This window comes from Schistocerca gregaria, chromosome 5 (genome assembly GCF_023897955.1).
Source record: "Schistocerca gregaria isolate iqSchGreg1 chromosome 5, iqSchGreg1.2, whole genome shotgun sequence".
Lineage (NCBI taxonomy): Eukaryota > Metazoa > Arthropoda > Insecta > Orthoptera > Acrididae > Schistocerca > Schistocerca gregaria.
This window is the reverse complement of record NC_064924.1, coordinates 632,392,309-632,413,745: the sequence shown is the minus strand read 5'-3', so window position 1 is coordinate 632,413,745 and position 21,437 is coordinate 632,392,309. Positions and strand designations below refer to the sequence as shown.

At 39.9% G+C, this 21,437-nt stretch overlaps 1 protein-coding gene across 4 annotated transcripts in view; it reads left to right on the top strand.

Moving 5' to 3' along the window:
* The window catches only part of LOC126272516 (arrestin domain-containing protein 1-like), a 151,775-nt gene that overhangs the window by 103,058 nt on the left and 27,280 nt on the right, over positions 1-21,437 (top strand). For 3 of the 4 annotated variants that reach the window (XM_049975418.1, XM_049975422.1, XM_049975421.1), the window contains one exon: positions 14,779-14,917. The exons of the other annotated variant lie outside the window; for it this stretch is intronic. In XM_049975418.1, coding sequence (XP_049831375.1) covers positions 14,779-14,917 — 139 coding nt within the window. The remainder of the gene's footprint in view (positions 1-14,778; positions 14,918-21,437) is intronic. 4 annotated transcript variants of the gene reach the window in all.

The window sequence follows — 21,437 nt, the reverse complement described above, 5'->3', positions numbered from 1 at the left end:
GGATTGGAGGTCAGTGTGGAGGGTAAAAATCATAGAGGGAGACCAAGAGATGAATACACTAAGCAGATTCAGAAGAATGTAGGTTGCAGTAAGTACTGGTAGATGAAGAAGGTTGTGCAGGATAGGGTAGCATGGAGACCTGCATCAAACCAGTCTCAGGACTGAAGACCACAACAACACATTCTTCAAGAAGACGCAACCTGAAGCTGGTAACTGATGTAAAAGTCAACCCCTCAGAATCAGGTGGCCCCCCAGCATCAGCCTCTTGTCATAGTCCTCAAGTTGAATATCCAAAACCAAAATCGGCCCAGATCATTGGAGTGCAGAGAATCAATTTGTGGCATATGTCAGAATGCAAAGCTCAACTCACCACTGCTCTTAAGGCTATCAACTTAGACACACGCCAGCCAGTATCAGGCATATGGGACAGCATTACCAGCCAAGCCCACTGTGCTGCGAATAACATTCTTGGCAGGAGAAAACTAGGAAAAGGAGCAATCAATAAAGAAGTCTAGTGGTGGAATGAAGACATGCAGACGGCTTTGAGGGAGAAGAAAAGGGCTTTTCAAAGTAAGTTCCAGTCCCAGACCGTACAGGACGCAAAAATTGGCGCCAAGAGAGCAGTTGCAACAGCCAAATCGTCTTATTGCTACCATACATATGATGAACTAGACACACTTGAGGGAGTAAATAAAATTAATTGCCTCGCCAAAGCACGTCACTGAACCACCCAGGACATTGGTCACGTCAGACACATAAGGAACAATGACAATCGACTCCTTCGAGACCCTTCAACATTCTCCACAGACGGAGTGATTACTTCTCCAAAATTGGCATTGAGGATATTGACCCTGAGTGCTGATTCAGTTGCTGGACCTGCACTACCAATTAACATCCAAGAGGTCAAGGGAGCGGTCAAGAAGATGAAGAATGGCAAGCCTACTGGCCCTGATGACATTCCAGCCGAAGTATGAAGATCCTTGGACATGCAGGTGCCACAATTCTCACTACCCTCTTCAACAGAATCATAGATGAGGATATAGTCCCAGCAATCTGGACAACTAGTGGCACACTGCCAGTCAGGAGGAGAATAGGTGATGTGACAGTATGCTAGCAGTATTGACCAGTTCGACTGCTTTGTCACATTACAAAGATCTTTGAGCGGGTTAAAGACACCAGGCTCAGCGCAGTTGTTTCTATTACCCAAAATAATCCGTGTGTACCAAAGGAAGTGGAACCACAGATGCCATTCATGCCACTCAGTTACTTATTGAGAAATGCCTTGAGAAGAAGAAGGATATTCATATGTCATTCCTAGATCTGGAAAAGGCCTTCGACTATGTCCCACAACAGCTTATTTGGCATGCATTACAATCTTACAATGTCCCTGAAGCCTTCATCAGATGGGTCCAACTGCTTTGCCTTCACCTGTGTCCCACATCATCTTATTTGGCAAGCATTATGATCTCACAATATCCCTGAAGCCTGTGTCCGATAGGTCCAACTGCTGTACCAAAATGTCTCCAGCAATCTCTGATGTGCAGAGGAACATCATCCCCTTTTACTATCAATGTCAGAATATCTCAAGGTTCAGCACTGTCACCTCTACTTTTTACCCTCTGGATGGACACTGTGACATGTGTCCTAAGTCACCCCCACCCTTGGTCATTCCTGTGTGACAATGTCTTACTGTCTAGCAAATACCATAAGGACCTCCAGGAACAGACACAGCTGTGGAATCAATGACTTGGTAAATTTGGCCTCCAACTGAATATCAAGAAGACAGAATACATTGAGTGTGGTATTCAAACCAATGGGACCATCAAAGTCACTAGAGAAGACTTGAAGAAAGTGGAGCATTTCAAATATCTTGGCTCATTCATGTGCAGTGACGGTGAAAGTCTATTGGATGTCTGTGCCCGTGTTAAAGCAGCTTGGATAAATGGTGCCAGTGTCCAGTGTGACTGCCATATGCCTTAAGTCAAAGGTAAAGAGGATCAGCTAGTTATTGTGGTGGGAATAGTCTTGATAGGGAAGGGAAACATGATATAGGTGGTGACCTGGTAAAGATAGCTACTCAAACTGGTGGCACTAATGTACATTTTGTGCAACTGTTTCAGCATCATGATCGGCCCCATGTAAATGCGGCTGTTAGGCATGTTAACTTGGGGCTGGAGAAGGGACTGATGGCACCTGAGAGCATGGGTAACATTGCAGTGATGCCAGTTGAGTCTATCAGTAGATTGGGTTTCACTAAGCATGGCCTGAACCTCGGTAGGTATGGAAAGGGACGGCTGGCAAAGCTTACAGGTGACAGTTTAGTGGGTGGTGGTGGGATCACTCATGGAAAAATTTCTGTAGTACTTTATGTTAGATGTGCACCTTTTTTTTAGATTGAAGTCAGCTGATAGGTATACCTGCTTAAAGAAAGTTCCTCTAACCAAGGAATCACCACCAGAGGTGGTCAGGTATTCAACTAGAGAAGGAATTAGCACATTTCATCAAAATAGAAGAGGTATTAGAGATAAAGTTAGTGAACTGCTTGTAGATTTTGACTGTGACAGGGTGTATATGACCCTGTACAACCAGGACATCTGGGAAAGACACGGGAATTTTTTCATCTGGGAGAAAACCAGGAAAAACCTGGGAATTTTTTAGAATTCCGGGAAATTTTCATTGTTTTTGGTTTCAGTTAAATTTTTGTAATTTTGACTGGTAAGAACCAATACTCTAACGAAGTATATTACTATATGCCACTACTGTAGAATAATACTGCAGCAATAAAACATGAACAATGAGAGAGAAAAACGAAAATAAAACTTAAATTACAAAGGAAATGCACCATGATATAACAACAAAACATAGTGCTCACACAAGCATCTGCCAACAGGAAAATGTATTAAAGGCTTTAGAAAGACTGCAATGCTTCATAACAATAAATTGCCTCTGATGAGCGTGACAGCACAACTGTTTACATTAGGCTACAGAAATTTGGCTGCTGGCTGTGTAAGCAGCCACAGCAAGCAGCTAGATGCTACTGGGAAAAATTTTACTGGCACACCCAAGTTGCCAGATCCACACATGTACAGGAGGCCTGGATCTAGGAGGGGGGGGGGGGGGGTTATCAAACTCATATTCTTGAGGGAAAAAAATCTTCTTTCGTAAAGTGCCTAGCATCCAGCACACGTTGGTCTATCAATTATTTATATGATTTTGAAACTCATCCCTGTTGGTTTTTGAATACATTCTAAGTTTATTTGTAAAGAGTGTACGTGATTTATCTGTCAGGGGAATCCTCATCACATTTAGAAATAAACTTTCCTGCAGACAAAATGGGCTATATGATCTGAGCGGTGTAAAGCCAAATGGAAGAATGCCAGTTGCTGTCTCATTATGTAGTTGATTAGGTTTACTGATGATCAGTGTTGTTGTAATTACTATAGTGAAATCCATAGATTAAGACTACCAGAGTGGAAATAAACGACTAACAGGAATATCAGGTAAGAAAGACTATGTATTATCTTCTCAGTGTATCAAAGAAAATGAAGTTTTGACAAAGTTTTTGGCCAGATTGCTGTTCTAGTAAGAGCCTGTTGTACAGTCCCGCACTAGTAGCCGCTTAAGTTCTATTCTGGAAGTAGTGCGGAAAATGCGTTGTATGAGCAGTAACAACGCCTAACCAGAGAGTAATCTCGGGATAACAAAGCCGGTGATTCTGCAGGGCTAGTGAAGTTAACTGGCAAATAAGTTTTGACAATGGCAGGAATAGTCATAGAATTAGTGATGACAAGATTGTTTATTAGAACGAGAAACTAGAAGAAACGGCAACATCATACAAATTATGGAAGAATATGACGATTCAAAATTTAGATAAAAATTTCGTACTACTGCTTTTCAATCTCATGCTTGAGAAACTGGAGCTTATGAATGAAATGTGAAACTGTTTCCTAACATCAAGCGTTTTGCTTGTAGTAGGCCTAATAGGCATTAGATATGGGTTTGCCAAAACAGCCTTGTTTATTTGGTGTGTGTTACAATTTCTGCAATCTTAGAAAGGCCTAATTTGTTTTATCTAGCAGACAGCAACAAAATAGATGTAATTAGCTCGAGAAACCGCATCAGTCGTGGTACTATTTGTATTAACAGCTTTTTCAGTATTAGACAATATATTTCGATTTTTCATGTAGCAAAATGTTTGAGGAACTTTCTTCCGCACAAAGGAAAGCATGTCATGTAAAGCTGTAGCAAGATTAGAAAGAAAAAATGCTAAGATCTAGGACTGAAGAAAAGTGTAATGTCTTGCTCGTATCCTATATTTCATTTTATGTCACACAAAACAGCAAATTATTAGCTAATAGGCAATAAAGAGTGCAAAGTTTCTGAAGAGCTCTTGTTCTCCCCATCCAGTATCAGTTGTGAGCTTTTTTCAGAGGAGCAGGATGTCAAACTGGTGGACTGGGAGCAGGAGAGGCACCACAGGACATTTTAATTTCCACTGTCCTGAATATAGCTTGATGGCATCCATTACAAAATATACATGTTTCAACACCACAGAGTGAAATACATTGACATGCGATAGAAGAATGCTGTGTGGAAATTATTCTCTCTCTCTCTTTCCCTTTTTACCGTCTTGTCTCAAATGCTCAAGGGAGGGTGGTAGGGGGCACCCTATCTAATATTTCCCCAGTTCAGAAATATTGTACATCTGGGGCTGAGGCACAGAACAGTCTTGAGTTATAATGGGGGAGTGGGTAGTCTCAAGGTGACCCACATTTACATTTAGTGATTTTGTTGTTTCCTCTTTGTTTACTGCTCCCACGTCAAATGAAAACAAAACATATTTCTGTGGCTAGGAACTATAAAGTGAATTAAAATACATTCACATGATGCAGAAGTCTAAAATATGTTATTAGTTTCAGATTTTTTTTTATTTCCTCCTTTCTGACAGTCAAGCATTAATCACCTTGCAGAACATTGAAGTTATGTTTGTCGGTTTGTGAAGGAAATTTGGCTTTATAAATCATTTCCACTGATGCAGTCAATGTATTTGAAACAAAGTGTTTATTTCAGCGCTAGTAGCTAGTTTAACTGTTCACTGCATTTCAAGTGCACGTTTTAATCTTCTGTCACATATAACATTGTGCCATAATAAAGAACCAAACATGAGATAATACAGTATTGGTACTACAAGAAAATTAACTTCCCAAAAACCACAATGAAAAGCTTAATATCAGTTCAAGACCTACTTCATTGGGAATCCTCCATCCTGGAGGACCTCCTTACTACGGATCAATTGGAATGAAATTAAATCTAATCTAAATCTAATCTGGACATACAAATGTACACTTTATATGTGCACATTTTAGTATGGTTCACGAAATTCCGATGCTGTTACAGAATCCTCAGATGTCTTGTTTCTTTAATTACATAAAGTAAGATCTTTTAATGTTTTACACCTACAGACATGCATGCCTCCTACATCATTGTAGCTGTGCAATCGCGGTGGCACCTGTTATCTGTTGCTGAAACGAACCTATTTATAACAGATTGCGGGAAAATATTGCGAATGGTGGTTTGAAAAGTGTTACTTTCAAAGTAAACTTCCTTTTACACAAGTTGAACTATGTGCAAGAATGTATGATGAATTTATTAGATCACAGAGTCTTTGACTCTCATTTAAAAATCAACTCTTTGATGACAACCCATTTAGAAAAATTTTGAGCCCAGAAGATCAGACATTTATATCATTATTAAATATTTTACTGGCACATTTGTGTGATATATCTTAAAGTGTAATAAGCGCAAAAAAGGTCAACATTATGTGTGAAAGCTTAGCTTCTCTTGCAGCGTATTAACCTTAGAGGCCAATATCGCATGTGAAAGCTTTGCTTTTCTTGTAGCAACTCTGTGTATCCAGAATGAGATTTTCACTCTGCAGCGGAGTGTGCGCTGATATGAAACTTCCTGGCAGATTAAAACTGTGTGCCCGACCGAGACTTGAACTCGGGACCTTTGCCTTTCGCGGGCAAGTGCTCTACCAACTGAGCTACCGAAGCACGACTCACGCCCAGTACTTACAGCTTTACTTCTGCCAGTATCCGTCTCCTACCTTCCAAACTTTACAGAAGCTCTTCTGCGAACCTTGCAGAACTAGCACTCCTGAAAGAAAGGATATTGCGGAGACATGGCTTAGCCACAGCCTGGGGGATGTTTCCAGAATGTTCTGCAAGGTTCGCAGGAGAGCTTCTGTAAAGTTTGGAAGGTAGGAGACGGATACTGGCAGAAGTAAAGCTGTGAGTACCGGGCGTGAGTTGTGCTTCGGTAGCTCAGTTGGTAGAGCACTTGCCCGCGAAAGGCAAAGGTCCCGAGTTCAAGTCTCGGTCGGGCACACAGTTTCAATCTGCCAGGAAGTTTCAACTCTGTGTATATTAATTTAAAACATTAACTTTTCCTGTTTGTGTGTTTGTGCTACTTAACAGTGATGTTGCTATTGGCTGACTACATCACGTGTCATATGCTCTGAATATTCACTGTCATCGGCTAGTGAGATCACGTGACATGTGCTATGACTGGCTTACAAAAGTGCATCTCATTCTCGATTTCAATGCTTTGGAAAGTAATATGTGGTGTTTGGTGGAATTCGAATTTGTACTTCCGTGATACGAAAATATGCAGCATACATTTTGCTACACATCAAAGATCTTTCCAAAACATGTTTTTTTTCCCCTTGAGTTTCGTTTTCTAAAGTGCCAGGAAAAATCATAACTATTGAAAGGATTGATAAGTTGTACAGTTCCGAGGGTAAATATACTGTCACTTAACATGGAAAAAGCATGCTCTCACCCGGGAGAAAGCATATTTTTAACTGGGAAATTTGGGAAAAATCGAGAATTTTTTTTATCCTGCTCTGACATTATTGGTATATTGTAGCACCACTTAAATAATTTGACAATTCAGATACATCCTTTACCAGGATACAGATTAGTTGGCTGTTTTTCAAGGAGTTCCTTGTGAAGTGAGGAGTGGCGATGGACATAAATAACAGTATTCAGTTTGAGTCCATAGATGGATCAGAGCACTAGACTGAACAGATACTGGTGTGATTTGTTAGATATGCTGTTGCAAATCAGTACCTTTCCCTTATCAGAAATCAAACTGGTCATTGGAAAGGAGATTGTCTGTATTTAAATAGTTAATAAGTGTATCTTTTACCACAGTATCTATTAGGTTTCCAAAGCAAGAGAAGAGTGAGAATGGCCTATAATTTTTTACATTTTCAGTGTCACATTTTGAATGGTTGAGCTTTAATGTCAACTAATGGTGATGTTAGGCTCTCTATACAGTCCTTAATCAGACAAGTTTGTACTTTATCTTAACCTGTTGAAATTTTGTTTTTTTAGTTCGCAAATTGCTTTATAGACTTCCTCCTTTGTTGTTGACAGGATGAATAAAGAAATACAGTAACATCATTGAATGTTGAACACATTTGTTTAGCTTTTTGACATAAAGGGCTATTTGAATTTTTTCTTGTAATTTTGTTTCCATACTGCTAAAGTAGTCATTGATACAGTTTGCCAAATCTTTTGTATCTTTTATTAGAGTCCCTTTGTTTTTTATTTTTATTTTTGATTCATTCATCTTACTGTACTGGTTCTTGCTTTACAGTCTTCCGTACTGCATTGTGTTTGTTTTCAGCAGTATCAGTTTGGAATTCTGAGCTTTCTTTGCTGCAACCAGAACTTTCCTGTATGCTTGCCTATACTGTTTATAAAAGTGTGAGAAGGTTGGATCAGATTGGCTGTTTTTAATGGAACTTAGGTACTTCAGTGTTTGAGACTATTTCTTGATGCATTTTGTCACCCATTTGTTTTGTTCCACTTTAGGCAATGGACATAATACTTTAGGATAAATGTCTTCAAGTTTTAGTTTAAACAGAGCCATGAAATTCTTGAACTATTCATTTGCATCTACTTCTTTGTATACTTTTTCCCATGTTTGAGCTGCTATTTATTTGATAAACTCATGCCTTTTTGGTTTAGATGATACAAGTATAGCTATCAAACCCGACAGACAAGAATTAATTGGTAAAATTGTAAACGATGTTTTTCAGAAAATCATTAAGTGGTTCTCTGCAAATGTGCTCTCATTAAACTTTGACAAAACACAGTATATACAGTTCCACACAGTAAATGGAATGACCCCATTAATAAATATAGACTTCGATCAGAAATCGGTAGCTACGGTAGAATATTCAAAATTCCTAGGAGTGATGAGGGGTTGAACTGGAAAAAACACACTGAGGATCTGCTGAAACGTTTGCGTTCAGCTACTTATGCTATTAGGGTCAATGCAAATTTTGGCGATATACATCTGAGTAAATTAGCTTACCGCTCCTATTTTCATTCTCTGCTTTTGTATGGCATCATATTCTGGGGTAACTCATCATTGAGTAAAAGAGTGTTCATTGCATGAAAGCATGTAATCAGAATAATTACTGGAGCTCATCCAAGATCATCCTGCAGACACTTACTTAAAGAGCTAGAAATCTTCACTGTAGCCTCACAATATATATATTCACTTCCATATTTGTAATTTGGCTGAAGTGGTTAGATAGTCCTGGATCTACTACAGCCACACTAGTTTTCTTTATCTAAATCTGTTAATACATGATCAGTAGCTGTCATTGACAGGTCTGATAATGTTGTTGCATTACGAACCATTGAAACTTTGAGTGATGCTTAAGAAAAAATTGGAGGATTCCAGTAAAGTGTTCCACTTCTCTTTCTGTTTGCATTGACAGAATTTCTTCCATGTGTCCACCATCAGGTAGTTGTACCTGACCCATTTCATTACAGTTTGTATTTTTTTTTTTTTCCATCCTCCAGGCATCATCTTCAAGACTGGCAAATTCCATAACGACCAGACTGGGGTCACACCCCAGCTCATAGTGTACCATGGTTGCCAATTGGTGTCCAAGGTTTTTCTACACAAATGTCTAGGATGTCTGGATTTTTGTTTACATCTGTGAGAATATGGGTAGGTTTGTCAGGTGCAATGACACTAAGCTGAAACAGCCTCCCACCACTTGTGTTCCCAATGCAGCAGTCTCAAACTCTTATGCTTCGAATTTAGGGCCCTTCCTGTAACCACACAAAGCCTGTACCTAGCAGAGTCTAAGTTTCAGCAGTGGAAAACAGGGTGGGGGCTAAGCCGAAATGATTTGCCAGACATTTGGATGTATGTTGATTTCTACATCAGCAGCCTCAATACTCTTGTGTGTCTGGTTGATCCTGGTTGTGGTAGGGAGGGTGGCATCCAGGCTGCCATCTTAGTGCCTGGTGGGAGAAGCATAGGGAAAGAAGCAGGCCCTGGCACAGTTGCTTTGCTGCTGCCGGTGGCCACTCTCATGGCTGCAGGAACAGACCGTGAGGGTTGGCTCACCGTGAGCTTAATTCTGGTGGGGCAGCTGCCGTAGTTAGCTGGCACATTTTGGAGAGTGATGACACTGAGCTGTGCTGTGAAAGAGGGAACAGGGCCATCAGGTAGCCTTCATTAGCTTGCAGTGCATGAAGTAACCTATTTTGTATAACTAACTGTTCTTTTAGACATGGTGAAGGGAAAGAAGTGTGCTTTTTGTGATTTTAAGCAGGTTTGTAGAGGTCAAATGGTTTGTTTTGTTACTTGACCCCTATCACTTTGAATTTGCAGAAGAGGAGTTCTATCTTAATTTCTGCAGGATCAGTGTCCCTATGGAGACCTTTCTTACCATTATTGGTAAGTGTGAAATGGGATTTTCTTTTCAGTGTATTATTTACACAGCTACTTGTAACCTGGGGAGAAGGGGGTGGGGTTGAAATTATTTTAATTATGCGCCATAACATGGTGTGTTGAGGCTACCTTTTACATGTGGGGAAAATTCTTCGAAAATTTTCATCATCCCATTTGGCTAGTGGCAAACCCTAGGTTGTACCTGTATTGCATTGGTTGCAGGAATCCAAAGGCTGGGGCTTTGAGTTTACTCAGTCTGTCATTGGTGGGTTCCAGTTTCAGACTGTCACTGCCCAGGGGCACTGATTGCTTGTTTGATAGCACCATTAGGTTACCCCGACAGTGTCAGGACCACCATAGACTATGTGTGGATATCCGGGTAGAATGACAGGCCCTGGTGTAGGAATTTTCCTACTCTGGGAGGAACAGGGATGATACCCTGTGGCAGTTTCTGTCTGGTACTTGTTGGTTGCAGACCAGATGACTCACAAGGAAGAACAGTTCAACTTTCAGAGTCACAACAGTGACAGCTGACTGACAGCAGCTGCACCATGAAGAGACAAAGCCTAGTTCCTCCCACGACAAATATGCTGCACCATGATGAGTTGCCATGTACTCAATTTCTTCAAACACAACAATTTTTCTGCACCATGATAGATCACAGTTTACTCAGTTGCCAGATCAGAGTGGCGAGAGACACAGCATCCACCTTGTACAGGCATCTCCCCACAAATCAAGTGTCAGGTAGTGAATATGTTTAAGAATCATTTCCTAAATATAGTAGAAAATAGAGTGACAAACAGTTCAAACAAAAAATCACAGCCGTATTGTAAAAAAGCATCTCTCATAAAAGTCAAGCATATGAATGTATCAACAACTTCTCCATCTGAAATTAAGAAAATTATTTATTTTTCTCAAAAATAAAAGGTCATGTGGATTTGATGCTTTTCCAATAAATTACTAACAATTTGCTCCCAGATATGTAATGCATCACTAACTCAAGTATTTTTCCAGAGTAATTGAAATGTGCCCTTGTTAAATTCTCTATAAGGGAGGTGATAGAAGAGATGTCATTGTCAACATCATTTTCCGAAATTTTTGAGTTGGTGTATTCTAGAATACTATTGCACTTGAGCAAAAATAATATCCTCAATAAATCACAGTTTGGATTTCAGAAGAGTTGCTGTATTCGGAATGGCATTTACATGTTCACTCATCAAATCTTAAAAGCATTAAATAACGAAATGGTGCAGTTTAGCAGTCACCTAGCTAAACTGGGGTTTTATTGGCATTGATGGGGTAGCCAACTGATGGGTTTCATACCCAATCAAAAGGATGCAGAAAGTTGTACTTAATAGTTACACCAAAGTAGCCAGGAGAGATTCTTGTGACTGGTGAGAAATCACATATGAGATTCCCCAAGGCTGAATCTTTGATCCACTGTTGTTCCTCATATTTGTAAATGATCATCCATCTAATACACGACAAGCAGAATTAGTACTTTTTGCAGGTGATGCTAGTATTGTAATCAATCCAAAAAATACAATAGCAATAGATGAAATGATAAACATTAATCTGAAAAGTATCATTGACTGGTTTTCTGCAAATGGTCTCACTCTCGGCGTTAAAAAGAGTCAGCATATTCAGTTCTACATATCTAAGGGTTCTGGGCCAGTGCTAAATGTAACACGTGGTGAGGAAATGATAAATAGGGTGGAAAATTCAAAATTCTTAGATGTCCATACTGACAAGAATTTAAACTGGAAAAAGCACGTTTTGGAACACCTAAACCAACTTAATTGAGTTGCATTTGCACTTACAGTCAATGAAAGTCTTGGGGAGGGACAATCCATAACTAGACATACTTTGCATATTTTCATTCAGTCATGTGGAGTAGTGTTTTGGAAATTTGTGGTAAATATCCCACTGCAGTACAAAAGGGACAGTGATATACATAATTACAATACCAGAAGGAAAAATGAATTCATTTCACCATATTAAGGTTGTCTATAGCACAAAAAGAGGTGTCCAATGCTGCAACCAAATTTTTGATCACTTACTCTTTGAGGTAAAATATTTGACAAATGCCAAAGTAAAATTCAAAAACAAACTGAAAAAGTTTCTCCTTGGCAACTCCTGTTCTACAGAAGAATTTCTGTTAGTGTGATGTGTAAAAGATGCTGGGTAGGAATTACTAACCCACAAAAGTAAAAGAAATCAGCATGTAGCTGCCATACTTACAAAATAATGTATGATGTGAGTATAAAATGACTCATTTCACATCATTATGATTTATCATGTGAATGAGCCATGGGACATGATACTACATTAGATTAATGCTTAACTGATAAATCAAGAAGTCAAAAACTTCATGATTTGAATTGTAGTAATATTGCAAGTAATTATTATTACATTCATGGAGTATAAAAGAGTGACTTTTTCATGGCTACAGTAATCAACAAGGAGTCATCAAGATTTTCAATAGAAAAAGCAAAAAGCAGTAACTGTTGTTCCATAGTAGTTAGTGGCCACTTTTAAATACAGAGGAGATTCTCTGGAAATTTAATGTAATTTGAATGGTCTTGAGAGATGAAGACAACAAAAGCTAAAAATCAGAGTTACATACAGAAACTTTGTATGCACTATCAGCATGACAGGCGAATAGCTCGTTTTCTGGCAACAATAGTTTGGGACAGCAGTGACAGAGAGTTCAATGGGTGTGCTACACCTGTCTCGTGACAATTTGCGTCCAGATGTCAGGGACATCCAGTGACAGTTGAGCTCACGTTGCCTCTGCATTGAGCTACAGATGCGACCTATACGGACTCTAGATTCACTTTATCAAAAACTAGTAAGTTCTAGAAAGAAATTTTCACTCTGCAGCACAATGTTTGTCGATGTGAAACGTACTGGCAGATTAAAATCGTGTGTCAGACCGAAACTTGAACTCAGGATCTTCGCCTTTCATGGGCAAGTGCTCTACTGATCTAGCCACCCAAGCATGACTCTCAAGCCATCCTCACAGCTTTGGAAGGTAGAAGGTGAGGTACTGACAACAGTAAAGCTCATTCTGGAAATACCCCCAGGCTGTGGCGAAGCCGTATCTCCCAATATCCTTTCATGCAGGAGAGCTGTTTTGTAGGGGCACTGTGAAGTTTGGAAGGAGTAGACAGTGTACTGGCAGAAGTAAAGCTGTGAGGATGGGTCATGAGTCATACTTGGGTAGCTAAGTTGGTAGAGCTCGTGCCCCTGAAAGGCAAAGATCCTAAGTTCAAGTCTCAGTCCAGCACACAGTTTACCACGAAGTTTCATACCAGTGAGTTCTGTTCGGATAGGAAGCTGTTTATTGTGCAGTGGATCATTAATTTCAGTCTATTCAATGACTTTGCTAGTTGAATCTCAAATTATACAGTGAGCTTGTTAGATGAATTTCAGTTTAGAGAGTAAACTTGGTCAGTGGACTTCCTTAGTATATGACAGATAAAAAGGCATATATCATTCACTCTGAGTACATTTTTAAATAGTGTCAATACAACTTCTGTGACTTTTTAATTATTATTTGTAAGGAGATTGATGGGCATGAATCCTGTAGTGGTCAAAGGAGCAATTGAAAAAATTATGCAAATATTGTCACACATAGATAACAGATTTTCTGAAATGGGCAACAGATTATTAAAATGGATGGAAGACTTTGTAGCACAGATGATAAACAAATTGATTTGGGTTCCCAATTACATGAAGGATGAAAAAATTAGAAGAAGACTGCAGTGAGGATTAAAATACGTTCAAGATTTAGATGATCTTCTAGACATGGTGGAAGAAATTTTAAAAACAAAAGTTGAGCATTAACGTACCAATAAATCAGTACATGATATTCAAGTGAATAGAGTGCAAAGTCACAAATAAGAGTGTTGATATGCTTACAGGATTTAAAAATGAAATGGAACCACAGCTTGGGATGTCAGAAGCTAGTACATGAACCTCTGGTAGTGAGGGAACTGACTAGAATAGAAATTTAGTGAAGGATAAATTACTCTCTTCTGTGAATACTGAACAAGTAAATTAGTGTTCATTCCCTGTTACTTGGGGACTAAATTATGCATGGCAATAAGCAGTAGAAGAACAGTTGTTAAACAGGAAAAAGACAAATATGTTTTATTCAGTTGCAATCCAAAGTGATAATTATCAATGTTATATTACACACAGCCCCACTCCTGTGGTCAAGTCACTAATGCATACTTGTGCTCGACCTGAGGATAAGCTGCTTCGAACCCTGGCAGTGGGAAAAAATATTCAGAGCCAGAATTTGGCTGGCAAGGGGAGGAGGTGTGGTGGCATAAAGTTCCTGATCACCAGCCCACACCAATGACCTAGTTTAAATACAAAACCTGTCCCCAGTGTCTCATGAAGTGAGGGTATGTGACACTGTTGACAGTGATCCGTCTATCAGATGGAGACGTTAAGCTTGGTAACCCTTGGGGTGCTATTTGCCAGGAGTGCATCTGTGTGTCATTATCAGGTTTTTGTTCTCTCCTATCTATCATCATCGTAATCGTACAACACAAACATTACACTCCACTCCGCGCGTGCGCGCGCGCGCACACACACACACACACACACACACAGTACATATATGCAGTATTACAAATATTATAATCGAACATGTTGCAAATAAATAAACAAATAAATAGAACATTACTCATGACTGTGGTTGAAAGGATAACAAAAGTTAAAGGTGCTACCCATCATTTTATTTTTGTCTCTGATCCAGGCAGAATTTTTGTCTTTCAAAAGCTACCCTGCAGTCTATATTTAATTTCAGAACTGTCCTGCTTATATGCTGTTGCATGCGAGAGGCATGTGATAAGGCTTGCCATTTTGCTGCTACCAACTGTTCACATAATGAAATTTCAGATTAACTTTTCAATACTAATTTGTTGCTTAATGAATGTAATCCATGTATTTGAAGTGCGTTGCTTCCAGAAGTGCTATATTTCTTTTGCTTCTTAGTTCACAGCAGTCCAAGTGTCTCAAGTGGAAAATGTTGCTATAAAGATTCCTGTCATTATTGGAAATGTTCCTTTGCTGAATGATGCAAAATCCTTTAATACAGGATCAGGTGATCCACCTATGGCTGTTCATAGTTTGCGTAAGTAAATAATATGTGTAGTCTGTAAGAAACTATTAATTTATCTGTGATTTAAAATGTGGAATTTTCCTTCATATATCAGAAACGACATTACATTAGTGCTAAGCAAAAAGGCAGGGGATTACTTTTAATTTTTTTTAATGAAACCCCATGAAGGAAAGTGATCCCAGGAGTTCTCAACTCAGGTAGCTTGAATGGCACATAAATTACATACTTATAGAGAGTAACTGATATGAAATCATCTTTCCATTACTATACGAGGTACGGAGTTCTGGTATTAAAAGGAAACTCTTGTAAATAACTTTTGTTATAAGGACATATGCAGCAGTATTTTTTTTTCTCCAAAAAAGGGTTAGAACTATTCGCAGCAGCTGCACTGTCTTGTTTCAAGTCTCTTTTATTTTTCGTGTTCTGAAAATTCTGCTACTGAGTAGAAGTAATGATCTAATGCAAATGTCCTTGTGGTTTTACAAAAAAGTGAGAATGAGATATCTCATTATTTGTAGTGGAAGTTTTAAAACCTGTTTCCGTTATTGACTGGAGTTGGAACTTTTCATTTGCCTTATACTGCGCTCCTGGATTTTACAATTTTTATTTATGTCTTTTAAATTCTTTGAAACATAATTACAAATTTCTAGTGTGTACATACATTGAAGTGGGAGGATTTTGTAAGAGGGGATTGCAAGATTCTGTCTGCCAAGCAATTTACACTTTTCTCACAGTTCTTTTTGAGTTAAGAAAATGTCAGCACTAGATGGGATATGAAAAACAAGTGCTGGAGCTTTGCATTGGCTGTCATCCTTAATATTATTACGCAGATATTTCACAAAAGAGTATGAAATTCCTATTAGTGAGATAACGATATAAAGAAATAAAGATTGTGTGCAGGCTCATACTTTTTAATGTCAACACTACTTACACATTAGACCTTGCTGTTGTCGCAGCCTACCAACTGCTGCTTAAAAGGTAATATGAGGAGTGATGTACAGTTATGAAGTATGTAATCAGCATGTCACCCATCCCTTCAGCCGTTATTGCCAGTAGATGAATCCTTGTTATACCATTGCTTCTTTATTTAAGCAACTCCTGATCTGGCCATAAAAAGCTGAGTGAACCATGTTCCAGACCACACCACCTGAGAAAGATCCAAGGAGTTACTGGGGATCAAACCCAGGACCTCTCACACCATAGGCATAGATGCTAACCATTTGACTACAGAGGTGGTCTAGACTTAAATCTGGAAAAAAAATAGTTTACAGGCTGCTGTCAGTATCATCTAGCATTTTATGATAAAGTAATGAATTGCATGCCACCTGATAAACAGTCCAGGAGCCATATTTGAGGACTTGTTACAAAACTATTATTGCTGAACTATGCCTATTCTCATTTCAGCAATGATAGTTTCATAACAGATTCTCAAATTTGGCTCCCAAACAATTTTACCAGGAGACAGACCAATTGATATTTCATCATAAAATACTATATTACACTGATAGTAGCTTTTTGTGATTAAATGAGTGTTCCAAGTGTATAAGTTGTCACTGACTGTTGTTCTGTGCTGTGGGATTTACATAAAAATCTCACTCACAACAAAGTGCTAAGAAATCACATTTTTATGTGCAAGCGGGGATAAACTAACCTGCAGATCCATAGACATTTCTTTAGTATGTTATAAGACTTACAGTGATATGGTTGGGGGGGGGGGGGGGGTTGATTCAGTGGCAACATCTTTCGTAGAGGAGTTTGCGAGACCCCTCACTAGAAGATGCATCTCTGAAATTTCATGTATGTTCACTGGAATATTTTTAAGTAAGATGCATAGCTGTCAGCTGAGTCTTTTCTCTTTCCCTCCCTCCCTCTCTGTCTCCCTCTCCCTCCCTCCCTCCTAACCCTCCTCCCATGGTCCTCCCTCCCTCCCTCACACACATTCTCCTCTTTCCCTCCTCCCTCTTGACAGCTTCTGTCCTATGTTACATTGCACTTATTATAATTATGCAGGGTTTAGATACAAAAGAAATCGTAGACATTATTCTTTGTTACTGCATGGTACAGGCATGAATGACATCAGTTTCACTTGACCTTCTAAACTGATAGATTATACTTTCAGAACACTGGAGGTAGAGTCAAATGCAAAAGTTTTGTCACAATGTAGTGATTCTTGACTAATATGCAGTTTGACATACTTTTATACACTCCTGGAAATGGAAAAAAGAACACATTGACACCGGTGTGTCAGACCCACCATACTTGCTCCGGACACTGCGAGAGGGCTGTACAAGCAATGATCACACGCACGGCACAGCGGACACACCAGGAACCGCGGTGTTGGCCGTCGAATGGTGCTAGCTGCGCAGCATTTGTGCACCACCGCCATCAGTGTCAGCCAGTTTGCCGTGGCATACGGAGCTCCATCGCAGTCTTTAACACTGGTAGGATGTCGCGACAGCGTGGACGTGAACCGTATGTGCAGTTGACGGACTTTGAGCGAGAGCGTATAGTGGGCATGCGGGAGGCCGGGTGGACGTACCGCGGAATTGCTCAACACGTGGGGCGTGAGGTCTCCACAGTACATCGATGTTGTCGCCAGTGGTCGGCGGAAGGTGCACATGCCCGTCGACCTGGGACCGGACCGCAGCGACGCACGGATGCACGCCAAGACCGTAGGATCCCACGCAGTGTCGTAGGGGACCGCACCGCCACTTCCCAGCAAATTAGGGACACTGTTGCTCCTGGGGTATCGGCGAGGACCATTCGCAACCGTCTCCATGAAGCTGGGCTACGGTCCCGCATACCGTTAGGCCATCTTCCGCTCACGCCCCAACATCGTGCAGCCCGCCACCAGTGGTGTCGCGACAAGCGTGAATGGAGGGATGAATGGAGACGTGTCGTCTTCAGCAATGAGAGTCGCTTCTGCCTTGGTGCCAATGGTCGTATGCATGTTTGGCGCCGTGTAGGTGAGCGCCACAATCAGGACTGCATACGACCGAGGCTCACAGGGCCAACACCCGGCATCATGGTGTGGGGAGCGATCTCCTACACTGGCCGTACACCTCTGGTGATCGTCGAGGGGACACTGAATAGTGCACGGTACATCCAAACTGTCATCGAATCCATCGTTCTACCATTCCTAGACCGGCAAGGGAACTTGCTGTTCCAACAGGACAATGCACGTCCGCATGTATCCCGTGCCACCCAACGTGCTCTAGAAGGTGTAAGTCAACTACCCTGGCCAGCAAGATCTCCGCATCTGTCCCCCATTGAGCATGTTTGGGACTGGATGAAGCGTCGTCTCACGCGGTCTGCACGTCCAGCACGAACACTGGTCCAACTGAGGCGCCAGGTGGAATTGGCATGGCAATCCGTTCCACAGGACTACATCCAGCATCTCTACAATCGTCTCCATGGGAGAATAGCAGCCTGCATTGCTGCGAAAGGTGGATATACACTGTACTAGTGCCGACATTGTGCATGCTCTGTTGCCTGTGTCTATGTGCCTGTGGTTCTGTCAGTGTGATCATGTGATGTATCTGACACCAGGAATGTGTCAATAAAGTTTCTCCTTCCTGGGACAATGAATTCACGGTGTTCTTATTTCAATTTCCAGGAGTGTAGTAGTCAAAAGAGTATTTGTGTAATTAAATAGATATTGTATTTATATAAGTTTGGTCCAATAAATATGCATGTTTGGAAACAGATTTTATTGCTAATGCTAATTAGTGTTAACCTTTGTTTGGTGCCACCTTTACGCAATTAAATTATTAAGGTCTTACTTATTTAGAATTATTAACATTTTAAAGGTGTAAAATACTAAAGGAAGTCTGACAGTTTGAATTATCCTCCTATCTACCGATGCTAGGTTTGTTGTAGGCTCTAAGTGAAGCTCACCCCAGTATTTCTGTGTGTGTTCCTCATAAGATTCAAAATGTCCAACTTGGTACCCTTTAGCTATATTGTGCAATATTAGGCAAGGAACCTTTTTGGGGGAAAAAACAGATCTTATCACAGCAGAGCTGTTGAAATGCGAATCCATTTAATATTTTATATGATAAGTTGGCTATAACAAATTCTTGGTCCAGAGTGTGCTACGATTCCTGATATACACATGTTAAAGAGTTGGTGCAATGGTTAGCACACAGGACTAGCATTCAGGAAGACGACAGTTCATATCTACATCTGACCATCCTGATTTAGGTTGACCATGATTTCGCTAAACTGCTTCAGTCAAATACCGGGATGGTTCCTTTAAAAAGGAATTTCCTTCTTTCTCTTCTCTTCTCTTTCTATAATAATGTCTTTAAGTTTTTTTCCCTTATATAGCCCTTCTGTGTATTCTTTCCCACATTCAATCTTCCCTTCTTTGCTTAGTATGAGCTCTTAATTTTCATTCAGCTTCTTCCTTTCTCTCAGTGGTCTCTTAAATTTTCTTATGTGCTGCATCTATCTTTTCCATGGTCATGCATCCTTCTTCAGCCATACATTTCTCATCTAGTCCTTTCTGCTTTGCACTTCCATCAGGCTCATTTGTGAGAAGTTGGTTTCTCTGTTAATAACCTCATTTGATGTTTCCTCCTTTAGTCAATTAGAGTCAATATCTATATTCAACATCTCATGTGTTACCCAAAGACTGCTGCTAGGCCTTTTCTTTTTGCCAGTTTGATACTCTGCTGCCTTTACCCTACAGATACGAATTTTTCTTCTCTTCTCTTGGTTCTTCCATCTTTTCCAAGTCCAGTTCCTTAATCTCTTGCCTTTATGCAGTTTCTTAAGTTTTAATCTGTGTTTCATAACCAATGGCCAGAGTCCACATCACTCTTGGAAATGTTTTGCAGTTTATAATCTGTTTTCTTACCATTATTTAGTCTACTTGAAATCTTTCAGGTCTCTTTCAAGTCTACAACTTTCTTCTTGATTTATAGGCAAAGTATTAGCTGTGATTAAATTGTGCTTGGTGCAGAATTCTAGCATGTGGTTTCCCTTTCAGTCCCCTCCCCTAGTCCATGTGTTTGCACTACTTTTCCTTCTGATCTTTTTCCTGCTATTGAACTGCTGTCCCCTGTCACAATTAAATTTTCATCTCCCTTAACTATTTGAATACTTTCTGTGATCTTAAACATACATCCTTTCATTCTCTTTGTTGCCTGTGGATCTGTTGTTGTTGTTGTTGTTGTTGTGGTCTTCAGTCCAGAGACCAGTTTGATGCGGGTCTCCATGCTACTGTATCCTGTGCATGCTTCTTCATCTTCTAGTACCTACTGCAACCTACATGGGTCTGAATCTGTTTGGTATATTCCTTGCACTTAAATTTATACTTGATGTTAACAAATTTCTGTTCTTCAGAAACGCTTTCCTTGCCATTGCCAGTCTACATTTTATATCTTCTCTACTTCGACCATCATTAGTTATTTTGCTCCACAAATACCAAAACTCATTTACTACTTTAAGTGTCTCATCTCCTAATCTAATTCCCTCAGCATCACCCGAGTTAACTCGACTACATTCCATTATCCTCGTCTTGCTCTTGTTGATGTTCATCTTATATCCTCCTTTCAAGACACTGTCCATCCCATTCAATTGCACCTCCAGGTCCTTTGCTGTCTCTGACAGAATTACAATGTCATTGGCAAACCTCAAAGTTTTTGTTTGTTCTCAATGGATTTTAATTCCTACTTCAAATTTTTCTTTTGTTTTCTTTACTGCTTGCTCAATATACAGACTGAATAGCATCGAGGATAGGCTACAACCCTGTCTCACTCCCTTCCCATCCACTGCTTCCCTTTCATGCCCTTGACTCTTATAACTGCCATCTGGTTTCTGTACAAATTGTAAATAGCCTATCGCTCCCCGTATTTTACCCCTACCACCTCCAAAATTTGAAAGAGAGTATTTAAGTCAACATTGTCAAATGCTTTCTCCAAGTCAACAATTGCTAGAAACCTAGGTTTGCCTTTCCTTAATCTATCTCCTAAGATAAGTCGTAGGGTCAGTATTGCCTCATGTGTTCCAACATTTCTACGGAATCCAAACTGATCTTCCCCGAGGTTGGCTTCTACCAGTTTTTTCATTTGTCTGTAAAGAATTCGTGTTAGTATTTTGGAACTAGTAGTCATATAAATTTGAAACACTGTGGTGGGTGTTGCCTTCATATCTATGTATCTCGGATACTGATGGTTTCACTGTTCTGTTCATAGTAGTCTACCCACATTGTCTTATACAATATTAGATCTACTCTTACATTACCCCTATTTGATTTTGTGTTGATAACCATGTACTGATCTGAAAAGAAGTTTTGTTCTTCCTGCGACCCACTTCGCTAATTCCCAACATATCTGACTTCAACACACCAATTTTTGTCTTTAAATTCTCTAACACACCTATCCAATTAATGGGTCAATCCAAATGAAATGGTCCAATAATAATTAGTTGGTTGCTGGGCCATTTTTAAATATATATACCCTATAATTGTGAAGTTCAAAACAGTTAAAAAATTACCTTTTATCTTTACTGAATGGCGGCCATTTTC